Source organism: Podarcis pityusensis, assembly GCF_964106645.2.
Source record: "Podarcis pityusensis genome assembly, chromosome: 17".
Lineage (NCBI taxonomy): Eukaryota > Metazoa > Chordata > Lepidosauria > Squamata > Lacertidae > Podarcis > Podarcis pityusensis.
Genome location: NC_138042.1, coordinates 27,402,666 through 27,427,651, shown reverse-complemented (window position 1 = coordinate 27,427,651; position 24,986 = coordinate 27,402,666). Strand labels below are relative to the sequence as shown.

At 44.8% G+C, this 24,986-nt stretch overlaps 1 protein-coding gene across 5 annotated transcripts in view; it reads right to left on the bottom strand.

Moving 5' to 3' along the window:
• Positions 1–3,109: 3,109 nt before the first annotated feature.
• Positions 3,110–24,986, bottom strand: part of PLPPR1 (phospholipid phosphatase related 1) — a 168,073-nt gene continuing 146,196 nt past the window's right edge. For all 5 annotated transcript variants that reach the window (XM_080986960.1, XM_080986959.1, XM_080986958.1 and 2 more), the window contains 6 exons: positions 20,448–20,636; positions 16,699–16,831; positions 11,855–12,105; positions 6,175–6,351; positions 5,261–5,392; positions 3,110–3,550 (listed from right to left, as the gene is read on the bottom strand). In XM_080986960.1, coding sequence (XP_080843086.1) covers positions 3,518–3,550; positions 5,261–5,392; positions 6,175–6,351; positions 11,855–12,105; positions 16,699–16,831; positions 20,448–20,636 — 915 coding nt within the window. In that variant the 3' untranslated portion in view covers positions 3,110–3,517. The remainder of the gene's footprint in view (positions 3,551–5,260; positions 5,393–6,174; positions 6,352–11,854; positions 12,106–16,698; positions 16,832–20,447; positions 20,637–24,986) is intronic.

Below are 24,986 nucleotides of genomic sequence, written 5' to 3'. Positions count from 1 at the left end.
CTTGTGACAGAGCATTCCACCAAGTCAGGGCCAGTACTGAAAAGGCCCTGGCCCTAGTTGAGACCAATCTAACCACCTTGAGACCTGGGACCTCCAAAGTGTTGTCATTTGTGGACCTTAAGGTCCTCCGTGGGGCATACCAGGAGAGGCGGTCCCGTAGGTACATCGGTCCTAGGCCGCATAGGGCTTTAAAGGTCCTACAGTCTTTTAAATGTATCTGTAGGAAGGGGGGTGGGTTACTATTTTGCTGTTTTGGTTTAATTATTTACTGTGTTTTATCTTTCATTTTATTCTGTGAACCACCCTGAGATTTTTTTGATGAAGGGCAGGATATAAATTTAATAAATAATAATAATAATAATCTCAAAGCAGTTTACAATGACGATGCTTGCAATGAGCTAGGAGATCCCAAGTCACTAGTGACTACATTCTGGAAAGCCAAGTGATATGGCTGTACAACAAGGTACCCAACAAATATTTCCCTCCCGACTCCTAGAACAAATGACAAAGCCCTGATTCAAAGAGTTTTGTGATAAGGTGTTTTTTTTTTTTCAATCTCTTTTGGAAAAAAAGTTTATACAAAAACCCAAGAACCAACATGGTAGACATTTCAGCAAAAGTACAGAAGAGAGGCTCCATTCCTCAAAGGAAACACTCTATTGGTTATCACCATGCTATAGAAAATAAATGAGATGCAGCAGGAAAGCCCTAGGACAAAGAAGATCGACCAGCAAACTGGCCCCTTTTGTATTCTTTTACTCTGTTAACAATAATACTGTGCAAAGTGGAAAACCAGTTTTGGATACAAATGCATCATGGTAGGACTCACGGAAGGTAGACATAGCCTGTTCTTACGATGACTAGGCAGGCACTTCTATGGGAAAGGCATGCCCAGATATATTAGGATTTAAGAACTGGGTCACACACATTATTATAATTACCATGTACGAAGCAGCCAAGTTACGCCTGGTGAGAGTTTTGAAGGCTCCCTCCCTACAAGCAAGGAAAGCTGCAGCGGCTGTGAAGAGAAGTCAGTGGTTGGGCTTTTTGGCCTTCTGTTGTCATCTCCATTTATCTGGCCACAAATATTCCTGAATAGTGGGGAGGGGGAGGAGCAGACAAGATGAGCTGCAAGAGATAACAAGAGATGACAACGGGGGCATTCGGATGTGGGGGGATATTCATTGTGTTAGTTTCCCTAATGCTAGAGCTTCTGTCCGTTTTCTAACGTCTCTTTCCCACTGTTGCGCTACGGAATGGTGGATTTTTGATGGGCGCATCATGCCAAATTTCATTCAAAGCAGTGGCTGTGGTGTGACACGACAGCAAACGTCGTTGGACAATGTCAACACTCCCTGCTTTGGTTTCCCTGTGATCCACCTGTAAAAATGGCAGGAAAGAACTGCATGCTGGTGTACTGCCCCAAATTTAATCATTTGACCCCCCCAATTTCCTGGGTTAGTGGGGTTGCAAGATTTCCAGGAGTTGGCTTCTACTGTTGCGTGAAAGCTCACGTACCATGTGGAAACTAAAGATGAGGGAAATCGTAGCCATAAACTCTTCCTTCTCTTTAGGGCTTAAAGTCCCTCTAGCTTTCGTTACTCGTAGGCAGGAAGCTTCCAGAGGTCTGAACAGCCACAGCCAGGTTGCTACCCACATGGTTAAGTGCGACACGTTGCCAGGATCCAATTCCCCACTCATGTCAACAGCACGAATGGTGTTACTTTATATTAGCACCAGTGGAACAGAGTCACAAATTTATTAGCCTAAGGCTCCTTTCTAGGTGGTTATATGATGTGCTTATGCAGCAATGAAACATTTACACTCCTCCTATTACAAAACACTAGGTGGAACCACAGTGATGGCTTCAAACCTTCCAGACCAATTTTTTTTTTGGGGGGGGAAGGGGCCCTTTGCGATGCACCATGCGGTGGGCAGAATTCCATGTGTGCCAAAGGGTCAGAGATATTTTGGTCCAAGGGTCAGTGCCACTCCCAAAGTTATCCATGTCTTTAAAATGCATGCAAATGCCACAAAGGAAGGATTACACACATTGTCTATTTCACAGCGAAGATGGACATTTGGTAGAACTCTGTGGTTGGATGAACATGTCTGTGAAGTTTCCTACATGAAGTTTATATGCTCCTTAGGAGACAAGTCTTAAGAAGCATGTCTTTATATATCTAAAAAAACATATGCTCCGAGCTGGACTTAAGCATATTGTGTAGACCATTGTTCTTTGGCCTGCGACTGCAATAACACTTTAGGGTTTTGTTCCCAACTTGTGACTCTATCAAAAAAAATCTGTATAAAAATTCGAACAATATTGTGCTGGCTATTTGAATGTAGCCAGCACAATGGCCCTCTCAAACAAATTCACTGAGCTCTCAGTCCTGCAACATTCTCATTGCATGCTGGGGGTCTTAACATTTAGCCATTGGCCATAAACTGCCGTCACTTATTCGTGCAATCCATGGCAGTAATCTTAAAGACAATGCACAAGAGAAGCACGTGTGCATCTGGGGCTTTCTCTATAATTTCCACGGTAACAGCTCCAAAGGCTGTGTTATTTTTTATTTTATTTTTAAATTTAAGAGTCATCTGTCTGTGGGCTCCTGTGAGCAAGCCCTTGTTGGGAGCAGATGCTGGGAAGACTACAGAAAAAAACCACAAGGCAGTGTGTGGATTGCACATAAAGAGGACCCCAGGCCCAAGGAAAGCAGTCTGGAGGAAGCTACCTGAAGATCTCACAATCGTGCATCTGCTGCATCAATTTCCTGATAAAGTTCCATGGAGATGTATGGGAATCCTGAAATGAAGTTCGGAGTTCTTTTGCTCAACTCCTGTGCGCATCCATGGGACTTATTCAGGAAGAGTAAAACTTTGCAGCAGGCTAGTCCTCATGTTCTTACCATGCTGAATCAGGACTCAGAAAATACATATTTCTCATCATCAATAGCCTAAAGGTTTCGATCCCGGTCATGCTGTGGAAACTCTGGGGTAACTTCATTCAAGTACCACCAAGTTGCACCAGCAATAACCAAAACTGTCCCCTTTCATTTACTGGAAGCATTTTCCCTGGTAACAAAATGTTAAAAGTGAATTAGTATTATAATTCTCATTTAATTTATTGTATATAAAACAAAACCGAAAAAGGTCTGTGTACAAATATCACAAAACATCAACAATTCCCAAAGATGTAGTGCCTCAGAACACATTTTAAAACAAGAAAAGGTCTCTCGCTTTTTTTTGTTTTAATTTTTGTTCCCCTCTCCTCCCTTTTGTCTTAAATTCTGGCATAAATATATTAAAGCTGACCAAAAAGGTGGAAGGAGGGGGGATTCCAGGGTGAGCTACATCACTTCCTCATACAAAAATGTACAAAACATTAGCTTCTAACTAGACATAACATAATACTGGTCATCACAGTTTTGACAATTAGTATAACTGTGTGTCGTTGTGGGAGTATTGTGTACCGGAGGGCGATAAAAAATAGCTTCTTTTGCCATCTTTCAGATCAGGTTACTTCAGTCATAGAGGCAGAATGATTCTATGGGAAAAAAGAGAAGGGACACAAAGCACAGAATACTTTTTAGTATAATACAATGCGGTCTGGATTGTCAAGACTCAAGTTAGGTAGCCAAAATAAATCGAAACCAATCCAAAAGATTATGCAGGATACAGTGGTACCTTGGTTCTCAAACACCTTGGTACTCAAACACATTGGATTCCAAACACCGAAAACCCGGAAGTAAGTGTTCCGGTTTTCGAACATTTTTCAGAAGCCAAACGTCCAATGTGGCTGTCAGCTATTGTTTCTGAGGTGCCAGCACCAATCAGAAGCTGCGCCTTGGTTTTCAAACATTTTGGAAGTCAAACGGACTTCCAGAACGGATTAAGTTTGGCACTTTTATTTCTGCTATTTATTTTGTGTTTTTGTTTTTGAGGCTTTTTCAGTTAACTTGTTTTTGTGACTGTGAGGAACCCAGTTCAGCTATTGATTGATTGATTGATTGATTGTGTGACTGTGGAAATGGATAACCCTAACTCTGGTAAGTAACTTCCAAAGGGTTGATCTAGCTCTCAGGCCAAAATGTACCCATGTACAAATGTACTAAGCTACCCCTGGCTTAGACAGGACTGGATGAGATGGACCGAGGGCTTGATGTGGTCTGAGGCAGCTTCCTGGGTTAAAGGGCAATCCTAACTCTGGCTTCTGCCCTGGTGGGACTGAATGAGGCAGTGGGGCCATAGATGCACAGTGCTTGGAGTGGAAAGTGGGAAGGAGACATAGATTTTGGTGGAAATCTAGTGCCAGCAGTCGAGCCCAAGCCCAGCAGTCAAGCCCAAGCTTGGTGGTCCAATAGATCCTGGACCGATTCCAGCACCCATTCAGCAGTTGGGAACAGGGGGTTTGCATTAACAGATCGATGCTAACATTGATTTGTAGATGGAGGCTGGCAAGGCTGGGAGGAGGGAAGCCACTGCTTAATCCACACAAACACTCAGCCAGCGGAAAGGGTTTTTTTTATTGTTCTGCCCAAGCAGTAGGAAAGAGAGAGCGGAAGGAAGGCAGGAAGGAAGGAAAGAAAGAGAGAAAGAGAGAAAGAGAGAAAGAAAGAAAGAAAGAAAGAAGAAGAGAGAGAGAGAAAGGAAGGAAGGAAGGAAGGAAGGAAGGAAGGGGAGAAAGAAAGAAAGAAAGAAAGAAAGAAAGAGAAAGAAAGAGAGAGAGAGAGAAAGGAAGGAAGGAAGGAAGGAAGGAAGAAAGAAAGGAAAGAAGGAAGGAAGGAAGGAAAAGTTCCAAGCTCGTATGTGTCTGTTCCCTCTCTGGAAGGATGTAACAGGTACTGGCAGACGGGAGTCTGCCCCATTCTCCAGGATTTCACAACAGACAGAGAAGAATTTTGGAAATATTTGGGAAAGATTGCTCCAATTAAAATGAAGGTATTGCCCAAACTATTTTTTACCTTTCAACATTTTAGCAATATTTTTAAAACCAAAGATGTTAAAAACACAGCAGAAAACTGCCCAACCAGTTTATTTGGAACAAAGAGAAGGTGGTAATAGTGATTTTTTTTTGGGGGGGGGGATGGGAGATGTAGGTGCTCAAATGCTACAGAGGAGCAAGTGAAAAGAAGAACTGATTCCCCCCTAACATTATATGGCATTCTGTTTTGGAAGCAACAGGAGTCTGGCTCGGCTAACCAAACCAGATTACCCCGAATGAATAAAAGGTTCAAGAGGGCAGAGTAGACGGCACCTGTGCACTCAATGTCTCCAAAGGACTTTCCACTCTGGGAAACGCCATCAGGGGCATTCCTCGTTGCTCTTCGGGCTTTGATTTAGAAGGAGCTCCGTGTGTTCCTTTGAAATTATGAACCACGCATATTCCCTGTGGGATGGGGTAGACGAAGAGAACCCAGATCAGTACAGCAATGATGGAAGACCCTCAGTTAGCAGGACACAGTAGCTAAACGTCTTGTTTTGGAGTGACACCATGCTTCCTCATCCAGGCTGGTTTATAGTAGGGCCACCATGAGAGCCTTTTCCTAAGTTGGTACTACCAGGAACTATGGCATTCGTGTGTCCTGCCTCAGTGGGACAGGTGTGGTTGTCTGCATCTTTATTTTATTTTTTTTAAATGCTCTTTTGCTGCCTCCAAGCTCTTATGACAGGTAAGAATTATGAATCACTGCAACTTAATGTAAAAGGTAAAGGACCCCTGGACGGTTAAGTCCAGTCGAAGGCGACTATGGGGTTGCGGCGCTCATCTCGCTTTCAGGCTGAGGGAGCCAGTGTTTGTCCACAGACAACTTTCTGGGTCATGTGGCCAGCATGGCTAAACCACTCCTGGTGCAATGGAACACTGTGACGGAAGCCAGAGCACACAGAAACACTGTTTACCTTCCTGCCACAGTGGTACCTATTTATCTACTTGCAGTGGCATGCTTTCGAACTGCTAGGTTGGAAGGAGCTGGGACAGAGCAACGGGAGCTCACTCTGTTGCGGGGATTTGAACCGCCGACCTTCCGCTTGGCAAGCCCAAGAGGCTCAGTGGTTTAGACCACAGCGCCACCTGCGTCCCTTGCAACCTAATTTAGGGGCACCATGACAGTGGGGCTTTTCCAACGTGGAAAGGATAGCAAAATAAATAAACCAGAACCATTCACCTACCAGGAAAAGAGCGACTGCACTTCCCAAGATGAAGCCTGCAATGACGTCCGAACAGTGGTTTCGATACTCAGAAACCCGGTTGAGCCCAGTAAGGAAGGCAGCACATAGAGTCCCCAGGCACAAGACGGGCTTGGCGAGTCGACTGCTTTTCGTCTTAATTGTGCTCGTGATGTACATCTGAAACATAGTCAAACCAGATCGGCCTTAAGAGACCCAAGACAACTTGTATCAGATAGGGATAGGGGAGAAACTGGATCTTGTTTGCATTTTGATGAGAACCTACCTCGTTTTCACTTCCCGATATGAAAGGCCTCTGCCCTTCAAAACCCAAGGATGCCAAAATACATACAAAAACAGGGTATTGTGGCGCAGAAAGAAATACGTTGCTGGAAATGATATTAAAATGCATGACGGGAGGAAAAACTGCTTGCAAAAATGTGTGGATTAGTGAAACAGGTGCTAAAATGCTGGCCAACTTGCTCAGGACTTTTTAAAAAAACACCACAATTTTCATAGGAAAGTGTCCTGTTTCTCTGAACAGTGCAAGGAGAACTGATGGATTGAGCAGCTAGCGAACTCAAAGGTAGTCACACTGTCTGAGAGTGTTTTGTCCCTTGACTGTGTTTTTGCTCTCCTGCTCAGGGCTGTTTCACAACAGCTGAACTTTCAAGGGCTCATTTGGATTCCCTCCATCTTTGCACCTTGCAAGAGGAAGCTGACCTCTTTAGCTCTCCTGAGCAATACTTGCCTGGCTGGCTGCCTTCCTGCCTGCCCTCTGTAAGAGCCACCAAGACCCTCGAGGCCTGACGGTGGGACTTCTCAAACAAATCTAGCACTTTTTTTAAAATACAGCAAATAACACCCCCTCGGATGAAAAGTATTGTGGGACTTCTTACAAGTCCTGGTTGTTTAAAATGAAAGATTTAAGTGCCATTAGGAAGTATACCCTTTTCTTTGGCCTTACAGAATTAAATCCCAAATGAAAAAGGGTGTAAAAAGCTTATTAAAAATGCTTGAAATAAAAATCACGAATGGATGCAGAACTGTGGGGAACTGAATTTAAGATTGGGACAGGTGAGCAACAGGGAGAAACTGAAACAGATGACCCCCAAAACCCAGACAGAGAACTCTCTTGATATTCTATCTGTGCACAAAGTATGAAATGCAATAGTTGTGCCCCCATCCACAACAAAACATATACACACACCAGCCATGGGAAGCAGCCACTGCATTCAACCTTGCAGGCTGGACTTTTTAAGTCTTTTTCTACTGCATGATCTGAAACCGGGTGATGCCTCTTTTATTAGGTTAGCCAACTGTCACAGATACAATTTATTGCAAACACTGAACAGATGCATTCAATGGCGGGGTTCACACAATGACTCCATGCAAAGCACCTCAGACATTACTGGGACCACTATTCCTGTGAAGGAATGTAGCATATGAACGGCTTTATCTACAGAAAGCATCACAATGGTTCGAAAGCAATATAAAATGCCTTTAAAAAGCACTGGGTAGAATTAAACGTAGCACTAAGTGGGGAAGGAGGAGATTCACTACTTCAGTGGGACTTTCCACCTCTCTCTTCCCCTTGTGCACCCCCCAAACCTTTTTCTGGGTGTTCTTCCAAAGCAGAATTAGGGGTTGCAGGAGGAGAAGGAGAGGGGGGCAAAGTCCCATTGTGCATGTGGAGCTCATTCTGTACACGCAACAACCCATTGTCAAGATTGTCAAATCCCACCCATTGTCAAGATTACAAACATTGTTTCGGCGTTCAAAGACTGTCTTTTGGGCAGTCATATGGGCTTAATAAAACATGGCTACAAATATGCAAGCACTAAAAAGTCCATTGTAACAGGCCTAGATAGCTCAGCTGGTTAGAGCGTGGTGCTGATAACGTCAGGGTTGCAGGTTTGATCCCCATACGGGGCAGCTGCATTGCAGGGGGTTGGGATAGATGTGTGGGAATTTTCAGGGAGGCGGGAGAGGATATATTGTTTATTAATATCCTTCCTAACTTGCGCTAGCAAGTTATATAATTTAGCAGAGTTTTACATTCCCCTTTTAAACGCACAGCGGATAACTGGTTGAAGGCTTGTGTAAGCCTCTCACTATTAGCTTCCTGGTAAGTTCCCTTAAAAGAATAAACACACCACAATCTTGTGTAAAGTATATAAAAGAAGTTTACTCACACATTAAGTTCACAGTTGGATCCCTGAAGGCAGACTTAGTTACAAATATGTATATGTGGATCTACCCCATATGGGGGGGATAATCCCAGTGGCTGCAGACTGGCAGTCACTGCAGTTCACACGACAAAAGGAAGATGGAAAAGAGGGAGGAGGGTTGCATGCCTTGTGCTTTTGTTACCTGCACAGGTAAGGTCATGCCCACCTCTAGCCACATGCAATAGGAGGTATGTCCCAGCTCAGGAGCAAACAGGAAGTTCTGACTGGCTGGACCAAATATTCCCTTGTATGTCCACTCTAGGAAAACAAGGAATGTTGTATTTGACTGCTACTGATGTATCACATCCCACAAGATGAACCTCAGGGTCTCTTCCAACTCTATAATTCTTATTCTAACATCACCAGTCTTCCCTACAGCTAGGTACATACTCGTCACTGATCCTACTCTCATCATGTAAGAACCACCATTTTAATTTTATGTAATTTAGTAAATAACAGAAAATCTGAGTGCCTGCAAGAGTGCTTTCTCTCTCTCTGTCTCTCTTTCGAACAAACTCGGGAGACAATGGAAGCTTAATTACTGGGTGAGATGTTTCTTTGTGCTCAGAGCCATCCCTCCAACAAAACTTATAAAGCCACAGCAGATCATTTCCAACAGCACTGGTGGCAAAGAAAATAAATAAAGGAAAAAAGCAATTAGGAGACAAACACTAATTTGTGAGCGGGTAATTACAAGGGTGACAGAAGTAGGACGATGCAGCAGTGCTAAAATAAAAGTGACGGGCAAAATCAGCGAACACAATGGAAACCTCTCCAGTGATTTATGCTTTCCAAAACACAGCTTGGCTTCTTGAAGACTCCACCTCCCAGAATAGCAGCGGGTCATTAGCAACAGATGCCTCCAAAGTGTCATACGTGAAACATAATGAGACACATGCAGAGGGCAGGGTTAGGCCCAAGTCTTTCCCTGGGGACACAGATTGCGAGAGGCAGAAGAGGAGAGATGCAGAGCATCTCCTGTTGCTAAGCAGGAATCTGAAAGTTGTTTTTTAGTTTACTGAATTCTCCATCAGAACAAAAAGTTGGTATTACACAGCTATCCAAAGCTGGGCAGACTTTTGCACTAAGAAATAATTAACAGTACAGTCGTACGTTGGTTCTCGAACACCTTGGTGCTTGTATGTTTTGGCTCCCAAAAGCAAAAACCCGGAAGTAAGTGTTCCAGTTTTCAAATGTTTTTTGGAAGCCAAACGTCTGGTGCGGCTTCCGCTTGAGTGCAGGAAGCTCCTGCAGCCAATCGGAAGCCGTGCCTTGGCTTTCGAATGGTTTTGGGAGTCAAACGGACTTCCGGAACAGATTAAGTTTGACAACCAAGGTACGACTGTACTGTAAATTCTGTGCCAATGGAGCAAATCTGCACATTTTACATAATTCTAGTCATAGGGTAATATTCAGTTGTGGCATCCCACTTGACTTACGCTGGCACAAATGTGGTGCAGTGGGTCAGTGCATCTATCAAAAGGAGTTTGATAGAGATGATAGAGGCGTATCTGTATTTATACTAGCGTATCATCATCATCATCATCATCATCATCATCATCAAATATATATACTGCCCTATACCCACAGGTCTCACAAAATAAAATCAAAATATAAAACCACAAAATGCATAATCAAAATAAAACCACCTCCCCTTGAAAAATCTGTCTAGATTTAAAAAAGAAAGATTCTACATTCCAACTCTGCGGCAGCAGTTTTATTTTCTAATGGCTCAGTGAAAATGATCAGTTTCTCACATGCAATTTCTGCCATTCCTGGTGTGATAAGTGCTCTTTCCGCATCAAGGGGTCTATCTTTTCTTCTAGGGAATAAGGCGAACCAAGGACAATCTGTCTATTACTATGAAGAATGGCGAAAGGGAGGGATTCTTTTCTGGAAGGGATGAGAGTCATCACTAAGAGAGTCCAACGACAGTATAACTTCAATAGTGAGTATAGCATAATGATAGCCAAGCCACACGGTTTATGGATTGCAGCAAACTAGGATGTAATGATAGAGACAATAACTTAGATGACTTTTTAAGAGTATTGGGTAAACTCATGTAAGATAGGCTATTAGAAATGAGGGTCAAACAGAACATCCATTTCCCAAGGATGTATGCCGCCAGATTCCAGGTGCTGTGGATCAGCCATGTAAGGTGGATGGGCTTTCGCCTTAAAGATTTTCTAGCAACATCTAGCAGGTCAGGTAGGGAGCAGAACGTGGACTAGGTGGAACCTTACCCTGATTCAGCAGGATGGCTTCATATGCTTGTATAATAAACAGAATCATGCAGTGAAGCTCTTCCTTGCTAGACTGTACCACTTCAGGCTGCAGAATGTGCATTGTGAAACAGGGAAAACTCCTGGTTTACAAAAAAGCCAGTCTATCAGAAGAATGTGGTCGCATAACCTTCAAGTATAGTCCAGCCAAAGCATGGCGTGATCCTTTGACTGTACATTTCAGTCTTAAGTAACAGGTAGGGCCAGGCAAGTTCTGGTTTTCAATATTGTGATATATCACCAGCTAAACATTGCAATCTACCAATCTATCATGATGTCTAAAATAAGAATGTTGTTGTTGTTGTTTAGTCGTTTAGTCGTGTCCGACTCTTCGTGACCCCATGGACCAGAGCACGCCAGGCACTTCTGTCTTCTACTGCCTCCCGCAGTTTGGTCAAACTCATGCTGGTAGCTTCGAGAACACTCTCCAACCATCTCATCTTCTGTCGTCCCCTTCTCCTTGTGCCCTCCATCTTTCCCAGCCTCAGGGTCTTTTCCAGGGAGTCTTCTCTTCTCGTGAGGTGGCCAAAGTATTGGAGCCTCAGCTTCAGGATCTGTCCTTCCAGTGAGCACTCAGGGCTGATTTCCTTAAGAATGGATACGTTTGATCTTCTTGCAGTCCATGGGACTCTCAAGAGTCTTCTCCAGCACCATAATTCAAAAGCATCAATTCTTTGTCAATCAGCCTTCTTTATGGTCCAGCTCTCACTTCCATACATCACTACTGGGAAAACCATAGCTTTAACGGACCTTTGTTGGCAAGGTGATGTCTCTGCTTTTTAAGATGCTTTCTAGGTTTGTCATTGTTTTTCTCCCAAGAAGCAGGCGTCTTTTAATTTCGTGGCTGCTGTCACCATCTGCAGTGATCCTGGAGCCCAAGAAAGTAAAATCTCTCACTGCCTCCATTTCTTGTAAATGCACTGGCTGGCTTCATGGTTTTCCCTGCATCATGATTTTTGCTTAGCGCGTGCACACACATCATGATTCACAATATATTGCCAGGTAAAAAATTATGAAACAGATATCCCAAAATGGACTTCAAACTGGTTTTGGATGATATAGTGACATATTTCCCAGCCCTAGAAACAGGACCTTTAAAGCATTCCTAAGTGAGAGAATGCAAGCGATAGAACATAAGAGATAAAACGCAGAAACTTGGTATGTACTTACTGTAGCATATAAGGCTGAATAAATGCTTAAAGCAGCATGTTTCGATGGAAAGGACCTCCTTGCCTTCTCAATCGCATCTTGGTCACCGGTGCAGACATTCCCATTGTTCACAAACTGGAGGTGAGCCCGGCAGTCACTCCCAGTGTAGTTGGGTTTACACACAGTCAGGAAATAGGGGGCCAAGTTCCCTGTCACCACCTGGCCAGCATTTACAAATATGTCGGTGGCGAAAAGGCCAAACGCAAACACTCCTGCGGGAAGAGAAAAACGAAAGCAAATGAGATCGGAATTACCTGTTGTGCTTAGTAGGACTCATTGCATGGAGACAAATCTGCCCCAAGGTTGTCCCCCAAGCCAAGTCTTCCCTTATCCTGTCCTGCTCCTCAATCCCTGGATGCTCTAGTAATACAGGGATATGAAAAGCAAGTGGGAGTGACTGGCTCACGTAGGAATAACCATGGCAAAGCTTTTGGCAACCTGTGTTTCTGACTTCCCATGTTACCAGAGTGGGACCAAAGGGAAGCAGCCACTACCACATCTCTGCAGTTAAATGTCAGAGACTGGCTAGATGAGAAGGAGGGGTGGAAGCTGCGTGACCAAAAGCACCCCCCCCTCCTGGGAGAACACAGGGGGAGAGGATTTGGATCCTGGATCCTGGTGGTGGGTGTTAATATTTTCACCCCTCCCATTGACAGAATCTCCTGATCTGATGTTTTGAGAAAAGAGGGGGTGGAAACTGCTCTTCTACTTTTCCACTCCTGACTGACTGCCACTTTGTGTGTGGCGTCTTATCTATTTACAGTGATACCTCAGGGTTACATATGAGGAGATTTCACCCCTCCCATATCCAAGAATCTGCTGATGTTCTTTGCTGATTCTCCAGAGAGGAGGGGCGGTTTCTGCTCTCTAATTATTCCGCTCCAGCCTCACATCAAAGTGTCGGGGAGAGAGAGAGACTGAGTGTTAGAGAGAGATCGTGTGTATAGATAAGGTTGCTGCTAAGAGCAGCTGCAGACACTCAGTGCAGTTCAGCATTTTTGTTTAGACCTTATTTAGCTCTGTATATAGTTGTGTATTATAGTTGTAGATAGATAGAATAAAGAAGATATTCTACAGAGCTGCTCTCTGAGTCGTTTATGCTCTGCTGTACTCTGCTGTGCGACGACTGTCTTCTTGTGGAAGTGAATCCGGTGCTCACAACTCTAAGCTGTGAGTCCACAGCACTTTGACCTGTTCCTGTGCAGAAGGTGGTCTCTGGAAGTGCTACCCAGCTCGCCTAGCCCAGTCGGGGCTGAGTGGATGAGTCCAGTTGGTGACACTGGCTCAAGGGCGGTGCTGACCACATACGCTTCAGGTTACATATGCTTCAGGTTACAGACTACGCTAGCCCAGAAACAGTACCTCGGGTTAAGAACTTTGCTTCAGGATGAGAACAGAAATCATGCAGTGGTGGCACAGCAGCAGCAGGAGGTCCCATTAGCTAAAGTGGTGCTTCAGGTTAAGAACAGTTTCAGGTTAAGAACGGACCTCTGGAATGAATTAAGTATGTCACCCGAGGTACCACTGTAGTGACTAGATGGCTGAGTGGGAGATGTAACACTCATGCAAGCCAGTAGTTCATTAGTTTGTAGTAGCTATTAGAAATAAAAGGAGTTATGCTTCATGGCTGGCTTCCGCGTTATTTATACTATGCACGAGTCTGGTGCTCACAATGCACAGTTGTGGGTCCAGTGCACTGGGAACTGCTTTCCAGGATTGGAAGGTCTCTGAAAGTGCTCCAGTCGCCTAGCTCAGTCGGGGCAGAACCAGTTATTGAGCCCAGTTGCTGACATCGGTTGAAAGGCGTACTGACAGTGGGAAACCAGCCACACCCCAGAGGAGGGGAAGAGATGGGAAGTGCTGGAGGCAGGGAGCTTGAGAGATAGTGAAGAGGCAGAAACAGGCAGGTGTCCTAACACAGAGCAGGGACAGGAATTAGACTAGGCAGTTCTACCACAGAGCCACTCTCATAGCTTGCAAACCCCCCACTCCTAGAACGAGGCGTTTATTGCATGATGCTGAGCAGAGAGCCAGGCAGACACAGAGAGGGTCCCTTGGACCTCACCATAGACAGATGGAAGGGCCTGACACAGAGGGCTAAGGAGTGACGGGGGAGCTACAAGCCAGTCCGGGAAACTGCAACCTTTATGTAAGAAGCAACCTTTAGACATCTCAGTGTGCCCATCTGTTCTGCTTTCCTTAATAAAGAAACTACAGTGGTACCTCGGGTTAAGTACTTAATTCGTTCTGAAGTCCGTTCTTAACCTGAAAGTATTCTTAACCTGAAGCACCACTTTAGCTAATGGGACCTCCTGCTTCTGCCGCGCCACCGGAGCACGATTTCTGTTCTCATCCTGAAGCAAAGTTCTGAACCTGAAGCACTATTTCTGGGTTAGCAGAGTCTGTAACCTGAAGCGTATGTAACCTGAAGCGTATGTAACCCGAGGTACCACTGTAAATGTAAGTTAGCCAAGTGTTTCACTCTCTTTTTCTGCTTTGCGAACAATCTGAGCTCTGAGTCTGCTCCCTGACATTAACAGGGAGACGGCACTTTCACACTTTTCCGACATTCCCAAGGACTCCAATTCATGTCTGTCCGTATCTCTGGGCAGGTGATATCGAGGATCCGTACGCAGGAAATGGTTTTGGATGTATGCAACTAGCAATGACGGAATCACTGCAGAAGCTGGCACACATAGGCAAACTGCAAAAATGCTACAAAGGAAGTCAATCTAGGATTTAGAAACTCCAACCAACCCCAGTTCCATGGAGAGGAAACGCTTAGGGACAAACGCTAATTAAAAACAAAGGCTGCTGAGAAGCACCTAAATGATAGCCAAAAACAAGCACTTCAGCCTAAGCGCTTTTACCACTGGTCCTGCAGGCGATAATATTTGATTGGTTTATTGCAGAATGTGCTGGAGCAGCAGAATGGTGCTGAGGGCTGTCCTCTTGGTCTCTGTTAATGGCACATTATTACTCCATCAATACAACCCAGAGGCTTTCTAAAGTTCAAGGGTATTTTTTAAAAAATAAAACCTAAAGGTACCTGGACTCCGTCCCACCCACCCCCCGGCCCTGCCCCCAGCAGTCTCCCAGACTGTGCCTTAAATTATTCCAATAGGGGGCTAAGAAATGATTTAAGCAGTAGCAACTATGAGTGTGAGCTGGGAGGCAAGATGGCCTGAGTTCAAATCTCATCTGAACCATACACTTGCAAGGGGGCCTTACATAAGCTGCCATTCCTGCAGTCTCAGTCTCCATCTGCAGTATGGGGATGATCAAGCTGGCCTATCCTACAGAGCTCTTATAAGGATGACTGATATTATGGGTGTGAATTACTCAGAATGGCTTAGATCAGCGGTTCCCAATTAGCTAATTACTGAGAACCCCCTATTTTTCAAAAGCCAAGCCAAGGACCCCCTACTTTTGAAAATTATGATAACTCTATGGTAGTTACCTCTGCAAAGCAATTTTCTGAACAAAATGTGGGGAAGCCTCTAATAAGCAAAGGATTTAATGTATACTAAAAACAGATATTACCGTGCAAAAATGGCAAAAAAAATTAGTTGTGGGGGAGGCAAAGGATGGGCTGCAGACCCACTGGGTGCATTCTGCAGACCCCCAGGGGTCCCCGGACCCCTAATTGGGAACACTGGCTTAGATGTCTTAATATACATGCTAAATGCTGTTATTGGGCTTGAAAAATCCAGTTCTTATACAATTATTACATAGCAGGGATAGGGAACCCTTTTCAACCTAGGTCACATTCCTTTTTGGGCAACCTGCCAAGGTGGGCAGAGCCAGAGGAAAAGTAGGCGGAGCAACACATGCAAATTTTACCAAGCTTTTACACACCCCTATTTCAAGTGGTCTGTGGGAAGAAATGTTTGGGAAACGCTGAATTAGCACATTTGCCATTCACCTCTGACTGCTCTGCCAATGACCACTTTACATGCCCACTAAACTGGGATGAACTTTGATCTAATGATTATATTTACATTGTTCCAAATACACTTTGGCCCAGTTAAGATGTAATAACCCAGTCCAACAAATCATAGTTTATCAAGTTGGAATTGACATGCTCCCTCCTTGCCCCTGCCCACCTTTTGCACCCAGCTTCAGTATGGGTTGTTCAGCCACAGTTTCCTGAACTGGGAAACCATGGTTAAGGGCAACCTACAAACCAAGATATCAAGCCAGTTTTTTTAAAGATGCGGGACAATATGTTGATTGAAAGTGACAGACCAAAATACTCTTCAACGGCAAAAGAGAAGCTGGAGTTCTCTTTTTAATACCAGTTTCTAAGCAATTAATTTTATGGAGTCTCTGGTGAGCAAATAACAGAGGATGTTTATTCACATCAGAATTCCCTGTGTTACTTGGAGCTAAGTGTTGCAAAGTTGTGGTCTCAATATTAAATTAAGCTTGGAAAGGAAGAAAAATGCCAGAGATTAAAATTAATAAAGTATCAGCAATACTATTTAGGGGGAAATTTGATAGATATTAGCATTGTTTCCCAGGAAACATTATGAGCAGCCGATTGGGATAGACACAGGGGGTTATATTATGCAGAGCAGAAAAGCAGTGGAATGTGATGCTGGCTGCAGAATTCAACAGCTTTTGCTTTGAGATGGAGAAAAGAAACTTCTAGCCTCATGGTTGGAAATATATACTCAAAAGGGTGGTGGCCAATGTTTGCTAAAATCTCAAAAGCTATGTGACTAAGATCTCCTGGGATATGGTTTCAACACCCTGCCTGTCACTTCAGTATTTTAATTTGCAAGGCACTGATCATGGCTTACCTATAAATCGAATAATTCTCCGAAGTAACGGATTCAGGTAACAGCATTCTCCTGTCAAAATGGTTTTCTCCTGGACAATCAGGCTTTCTCTGGTTGACTTGATGAAGTACATGGATATCTCTCCAATAAAAATCTGTGAACAGAAGGTGGGTAGGGACAGGTGAAAACCACAGAAGGGAAATATAGCAGTCATGGAAGCCAAGGCTGTTTATCACTGGAGTTCAAGGGTGAAATGACATGTTACCCAAACCTATTGCCAAAGCTGCATTTTCTTTGGATGTAAAGATCAGAACTCAGCTTCCACTTGACATGTAAAACAAACAAACCAATGGGCACCATCCACCTTAATTCCCCAAGACCTAATTTTTTCATGGCCAGATCCTTAACCAAAATTGTTTTGACCATGGTCCTGTGTTTTCTGTGATCCCAACAGGGCTGGTACCTGGTGTGGGGATATCTAGCACCATTGAAAGGGTTGAGTTTGACTTGGGAGACTGCTGGTTGCTGACTCCCAATCCTAGAGTTCTTTGCTCTTTTCTTCATTCTCCAGAGCACAGGGAACTGTTGGAGATTCTGCCTGTTAACTGTTAAGATGAAGCTTTTCTCACTGGGCTTTCAATATCATGACTGACCACTGTCAACTTGGCAGGAGTATGGGGAGCGCATTAAAAGCAGGTCTATGGAGGAGCAACTTTGCTCGGGGAAAACAGAGTATTTTTGCTGTTCTGAGGAGAAGGTTGGCTCCTTTCTCTATCCCTCAGTCCCAGCCTTGTAATTCTGAGGCTGATTCCCCCCTCCCCCTCTGCTTAAGAGGAAGGGGGTCAGCAGACACTCAATCCCTTCAGATTAACCCACAAACCATGATCAACACACTTCTTTGGGCTTTTTCCAGCAAGACTGCTTCTGGTTTTGTGTATCCAAATCAAAGACTAATGGCTCTGCTGGCCTAAGAGGATTTGTTGTGGTGAATTCAATCTGCCCTTATTCCGTAGCATGCTGCCAAACACCAGAATGGCAGTTCTCCGCCTCCTAAAGATAAGTGAGTGGCCAGCAGTTAGAAGGATGTTGGTTTAGCATTTTTATACCCCAAGCCTTCCTCCAAGGAGCTAATGAAGCACATGAACGAAGATTTCTTCTCGGAGGCTGCAATCCTAGGCCACTTATCTGGGAGTAAGCCCCACTGAACTCAGTGGAACATACTTCTGAATGTGTATAGGTTTGTGCTGCACATAACCTGTGGAATGCAGTGTGCTTCTGTGGGATGGTGAGGTCCCTTAAGGTCTGTGGAGAGTCTGTGTGAGTGTTCCTTCTGCATACCTCTCAACCATCCTGATTTGAATGGGGACATACTGGAATGGCCTGGGTTTTTTTGATCCAGAGCTCTGGACCAAAAATGAGCATCCCAAATGTGATCAGTGGTAGGTTGGAGGGTATGCTAATCCAATGAACCCTTGTCTAGCAAGATGTTGTGGATCTCCTTATGCGCACAAAAGACTGAAGGCTAAAAAGCATGAGGCATGGGAGACAAGTCAAGTACTTCCTGGTTACTGTTTTTAATTTGATGCAGCCATTCAGTGGGGCAGGGCTACGGCACCTCAAATCACATAGCCCTCCCTGGCCCTGCTTTGTATCCTGAGCGCTTTTGTCTGGTGGAATGTGTCCTCCAACTCTGATGCTTCCTCTTGCTTGCCTGGGTAAGGAATAGAGAGATGTAGAAGAGGAACCTACTGTACAAAGGTTAAATTGACATTACATGCTCCGCCCACTTTTGCTTCTGGCTCCGCCCACCCACCAGTGGCATGTGACTCACAGATGGTTGTCCAGAAAGGAAACCAGCCCTAAAACTTTTTAAAAAGGGTTCCAGACCCTTGTAGAAGGGAAGGCTACAAATTTTATTGGAGGAGCAAGAAGAGGGGGAGGGGCAGGAAGTGCACAAGGCTTTCCATGCATGCCATTTTACAGACGAAACTTTGCTTGCCTCTGGCTGTTTCCTCTCCTGCATTGATAAAAGGCATGTGGGATGGATAATTTTATTTTTGTTTTTTTAAAAGCAGACAAAAAGCCTGCACGGATTCCCCTCTCTGCTCCCATGGCTTTGCTTGAATTTGGACCCTGCCGTTTGTGGCCTTGGGATTTGCAGGCAATTGTTCCAGAACTTAAGACACATGCTCTGAGGTATGCACAAGGCTCCTTCCTGCACGTGCTCCCCCATTCATTTAGACCAGGATTTCCCAAACTTGGGTCTCCAGCTGTTTTTGGACTACAATTTCCATCATCCCTGACCACTGGTCCTGCTAGCTAGGGATGTGGGGAGTTGTAGCTGGAGACCCAAAGTTTGGGAAACCCTGATCCCTGTGCAGAAATGTATATAGTTTTGTTCTGGGGGTGGGGGGAGCAGAGGACCCATTGCATGCTGTGGGCATACATTAGATGCATACATTGTATACATACCTAATATATACGCATGCAATGTGGTGAGTGTGTTTCTGCAGCACCAACCCTACAATTCTATGATTCTATATGCCCATATGCCCTACACCAGTTGGAGCCAACATGATGCTCTCCCAATGTTATTGGACCCCAGTTCCCACCAGCTCCAGACAGCATGGCCAATAGTCAGGAATGATGGGAGGTGGGGATTTAAGAAGATATGGAGGGCACGATGTTGGCTACCCCTCCCCTAAGTGGATGTATGTGGGGACTAATTGGGTGCTTTTAATATACCCCGTCCAGGTTTGGTGCAAAAGCCTTTTTGTGAAAAGGCCTCCTCTGCAAGTTCTGCAATGAGCTAATAGGAAGGGAAAGGAATGTTTGATAAAGGCACTGGTGTAAACAAACCTCTTATTCAGCCATATAGAAAGATTATGAACTTTGCTGGGCAAAATGCTGAGAGTGACTAAAGTGCATGGCAGGAGGATTAGAGCGAGAGGGAAACAGAACAAAAAAGTCCAGCTTCCCTTATGTAAAGAAGTAGGGGGGAAGTCAGTTGTGGGGGTGGGTGAGGAGAGAAAACGAGACAAGTCTGCCTGTGGCAACTCATTTTGACCTGGTTTTTAATTAAGCTAGCGGCTGGTTCTGTTTGATTTTAGAGCACAAAAGAGCCAGTCAGTGCAGTGAAAGGAGTGTAATAAGAGCACTTCCAGTGTTCTCGCTCCTTGAGAACGGCTTTCCTGGGTTTGCGGCGGGTTTTAAATGTTTTGTGGGAGAAGAATAGCTAAAGCTGAAATCTGATGTGTGAAAAGAGCAGAGCCTTTCTCCAAACTCATTCAGCAGCTGGAAGTTCTTATTAAAGCAACCTGCTTTGCATCTAGCAGTCCATTTAGACTCTCATGCACTCCGCAGTCTCTCTTACTCAGTTTCATTCAAATCCAATGTTCTACGAGGGACTTCAGTGTCAATAATTTACACCCTGGCGCTTTGCTCCAACCAAACATTTGCAATCATCTGTCAAATGAGATGCACACGGCTGTTGCCCTTGTTTAGGCATCACAGGGAACCGAGCTTTGTCTTAAACATGTGACTGAGTGCAGGTAATAAATGGGGGGTAATTAATGATCATTGTGGATCGTATTAATTGGCCCAGCTTTAGCCTCTTCCCAGACAAATCCCCATCAATTAGAACTGACTTGGTTCCAATTAGAATCAGACTTTGGTCAGAGTAGAGAACAAGCCCTCCCAGCCTTTCTTCTTTCCCTGCCACAAACCAGAAGGAAAAAGTGATGGCTTCCAATTTTATAGGATCTACTTACAATTGCTGTTGGGGTCGCGGCCAGCACACAGTAGAGGACAAGAGGGGGTATGAAGCTTTCGTCCTCCGTTCCCGGGTAAGGTTTCATCAGGTCTCCATCTTGACAAAAGAAGCCTTGGACGTGCACTTGGAAAGTGTCTGTGCACTCAAAGTAGTAGGCGAGCAGGACAGTCCCGGCCATAATGACGAGCTGAAAATACAGCATGGTAGTTACACAGAGACATTTAGCGGCTGCTCAGCGGTCGTGCCTCCGAGCTGCGCTCACACAGCCGACTTCCATCATTGCCACAAATCCCGACGGCAAATTCCAACATCAGAGAGCGGGTGCTTCGAAAGAGTGTCTTCCACTCCGGGAAACATCTGTTACATAAATCTCTGCGTAACTCCCCCCAACCCTGGTGAAAGTCTCTATTCAAAGCAGGGGGGCACACAGCGTGTGCCTCACAAGAGGGCAGGAGCTTTGGCACCCACTTTTGTCCCAAAAATAATTTCTTTAAAAAGGCACGTGGTGGTTGTCGCCGGCACTGATGGATCAAAGCAAATGGAACAGGGCAGACTTCTTGCCAGCTAAAAGCAACCAGGCTGGAGCTTCTCTTTAGTCCCCTGCAAAAGAGATGCACAGATGCAGCTCCCACCCTGCTCTCGCCCTGATGCAAAAGAAAGCCAGACAAGATTTCCTGATGCAGCCAAGGAGGCAGTTTCAAACAGAGGAGGACTGGGGCTGTGTGTCACACCGAAGCATCCTTTGCTATCCTCTCCCCACCTCCTCTCTCTCCCCAGCTTCTATTTGCCCTCACTATATTTCCATCTTCTATGCCATATAACAGCCAGATTCATTCATGTCCTCTGTGTGTAGGGCTAGGAAAAGCAGAGGAGGGAAGGCATTTATCAGCCCAGGGTCCACATTCCTTTCTAGGCAACTTCCAAGGGGCCACATGCAAGTGGTAGGCAGGGCCAGAGGGAAAAGAGGAAGGAATGTGGATGTAACCTTTATACAGTACGCTAGCTTTTACACACACACACACACACACACACACACACACACACACACACACCCCACTCTCTTTCTGTCATCCATCCAGGCAAGAAAGAGGCGTTATAAGAGATCAAGGACACATTCCAGTCCAACAAAACTACATCAGGACGGGGCAAAGCAAGGCTGGTGACTTGGGAAGGTGCACTGTTTAGGGAGACTCCCAAAGACCAGGCAGAGAGGCCTGGAGGACTGCAACTGTCCCTCATCCCTGGCTAAGGAGGCTGGATTCTATCTTCTCACCCCATCACCAGTGCCTGCCCTGCCCGACCCCAGGCCTAATACCCATGCAGATCGAATGCCTCCATGCAGATCGAGGTGCTGTTAAAAGGTGCAGGAGGATGCCATGCCAAGCTGTTGCTGCTTTTCTCATCAACTGGCAGCAGAACTGCCTATCCCGAACCTTGGAGATCAAACTGAGCAGCCAAATAATACAACTTCCTAGGGAATCTTGGTGCCCCCTCCACCTCTGGACAGCTTCAGGATCCCACAAAGTTCACCAAAGAGGAGCAAAGGCTTTCAGTCTGAGAAAGCGAGTTGCATCCATTTCAGATAATATGCTCATCAGCTCAGGAGCAGAAACTGATTCAAGGCTTTCTTTTGTTTCACTGTCTCTGTTAGCTAATATTTTTGCCACCACGTTTCCAAACTCATCTTTTTACTATCAGATCTACAAACAGAAACTATACATTTTTGTTTCCTCAAGTGTAGGTTCTTTTTGCACAAACAGCTCTTTACATGAATGGGAGCGAGACGTTCCCCGCCCGCAGTGAGGATCCTGTTCCGTTAAAACGCAATAAAGCAGAAGTGCTTAAAAATATAGTAAAACAAAAATGCAGGAAGGAACTGCACTGCCCTCTTGCGGAAGAAAATTTGAACACTCAGATGTTGCAGCCAAGACACCCTCAGCTATTACAAGCTATTGTAATCAATTGCAGTAAAGTTTAATGAAGCATACAACTAGATAAAGCTAAAAGGTAGCAGCCTTTAAAATGGACCTAAGTTAAAAGTTAAGTATTTCAATTTTTGTTACAATCAGACATGGTAAAAATGCTTGTTGGAATTGTGTTTCCATTTTTAGAAGCAATAGAGACCTTCTTTCCTGGAAGCTCACAGAAGCACATCTCTGTACATTAGACTGCTATTGCTTAACATGTTTTGTTTTTACTTTATTTTGAAGGAATCTAGAATAAAATAAAATAAATGACTTCAAGCATGTGCAGAGATCTGTGAAGTTTTGCATAGAGGGACTTTGATAACAGCCTGAACCAGGAGGAGACGTAGGACATGTTTCAAGGCACTTTAAAACATACATATTTTAAACGCTCATTTTTTTTCCCAATAAAGAAATATTATGGCAATGCCTTTTAACATCAAGTTATGATGGTCATTTCCAGGAAAATTAACACTACCCCAAAAAATGTCCAAAATTCTTAAGAGAACATTTATCACAAAATCGAAGTAGATTTCTATTTCTGGAGACGCACCTTCTCTCTCTCCCTCTGCAAGTTGACACAGTGAACAAACTCTTCATTAAGATGCTTTAATGATTTGTGCAAGTGCATATTTAGGGGGAGGGAGAAAGACGAGGTGGACTCTTTCTGCCAAGAACCTTTGAGGTGAATGGATCTGTGCTGAGGTGGGAGGGGGTAGGTTTTCCCACCCAGCTGTTTTGGGGGATCCCTTCGACCACCATCATCTTCATCCCAGAACCACAAATGTCACTCCCTCATGAAAAGGGAAGTTTTTTGGGGGAAAGGCCCATCAATACCAGGGAAGATTCTGGAGCAGATCATTAAGCAAACAGTCTGTGAGCACCTAGAAAGGAATGCTGTGATCACCAATAGTCAGCATGGATTTCTGAAAAATAAGTCATGTCAGACTAACCTGATCTCGTTTTTTGACAGAATTACAAGCCTGGTAGATGAAGGGAACGCAGTGGATGTAGCCTACCTTGATTTCAGCAAGGCATTTGACAAGGTGCCCCATGATAATCTTGTAAAGAAGCTGGTAAAATGCGGTCTTGACTATGCTACCACTCAGTGGATTTGTAACTGGCTGACTGACCGAACCCAAAGGGTGCTCATCAATGGTTCCTCTTCATCCTGGAGAAGAGTGACTAGTGGGGTGCCACAGGGTTCTGTCTTGGGCCCGGTCTTATTCAACATCTTTATCAACGACTTGAATAATGGACTCAAGGGCATCCTGATCAAATTTGCAGATGACACCAAACTGGGAGGGGTGGCTAACACCCCAGAGGACAGGATCACACTTCAAAACGACCTTGACAGATTAGAGAACTGGGCAACAACAAACAAGATGAATTTTAACAGGGAGAAATGTAAAGTATTGCACTTGGGCAAAAAAAATGAGAGGCACAAATACAAGATGGGGGACACCTGGCTTGAGAGCAGTACATGTGAAAAGGATCTAGGAGTCTTGGTTGACCACAAACTTGACATGAGCCAACAGCTAAAAAAGCCAATGCAATTCTGGGCTGCATCAATAGGAGTATAGCATCTAGATCAAGGGAAGTAATAGTGCCACTGTATTCTGCTCTGGTCAGACCTCACCTGGAGTACTGTGTCCAGTTCTGGGCACCACAGTTCAAGAAGGACACTGGCAAACTGGAACGTGTCCAGAGGAGGGCAACCAAAATGGTCAAAGGCCTGGAAACAATGCCTTATGAGGAACGGCTAAGGGAGCTGGGCATGTTTAGCCTGGAGAAGAGGAGGTTAAGGGGTGATATGATAGCCATGTTCAAATATATAAAAGGATGTCACATAGAGGAGGGAGAAAAGTTGTTTTCTGCTGCTCCAGAGAAGCGGACACAGAGCAATGGATCCAAACTACAAGAAAGAAGATTCCACCTAAACATTAGGAAGAACTTCCTGACAGTAAGAGCTGTTCGACAGTGGAATTTGCTGCCAAGGAGTGTGGTGGAGTCTCCTTCTTTGGAGGTCTTTAAGCAGAGGCTTGACAACCATATGTCAGGAATGCTCTGATGGTGTTTCCTGCTTGGCAGGGGGTTGGACTCGATGGCCCTTGTGGTCTCTTCCAACTCTATGATTCTATGAATTAAGCACAGCTGATCGCCAGTGTTTGCGTAGCTCCGTGCTCATAGTGTCACCTGCACAGTCAAAAGAAAAAAAAAGCACCTGATGTCATTGTGATGTCAGATGATTGTAAGGTAAAGGACCCTGGGCGATTAAGTCCAGTCAAAGGCGACTGTAGGGTTGCAGCGCTCGTCTCGCTTTCAGGCTGAGGGAGCCGGCGTTTGTCCACAGATTGATTTCCGGGTCATGTGGCCAGCATGACTAAACCGCTGTGATGGAAACCAGAGCGCGCGGAAGCACTGTTTACTTTCCTGCCACAGCAGTAATTATTTATCTACTTGCACTGGTGTGCTTTCAAACTGCTAGGTTGGCAGGAGCTGGGACAGAGCAACAGGCGCTCAACCCATCGCGGGGATTCGAACCGCCAACCTTCTGATCGGCAAGCCCAAGA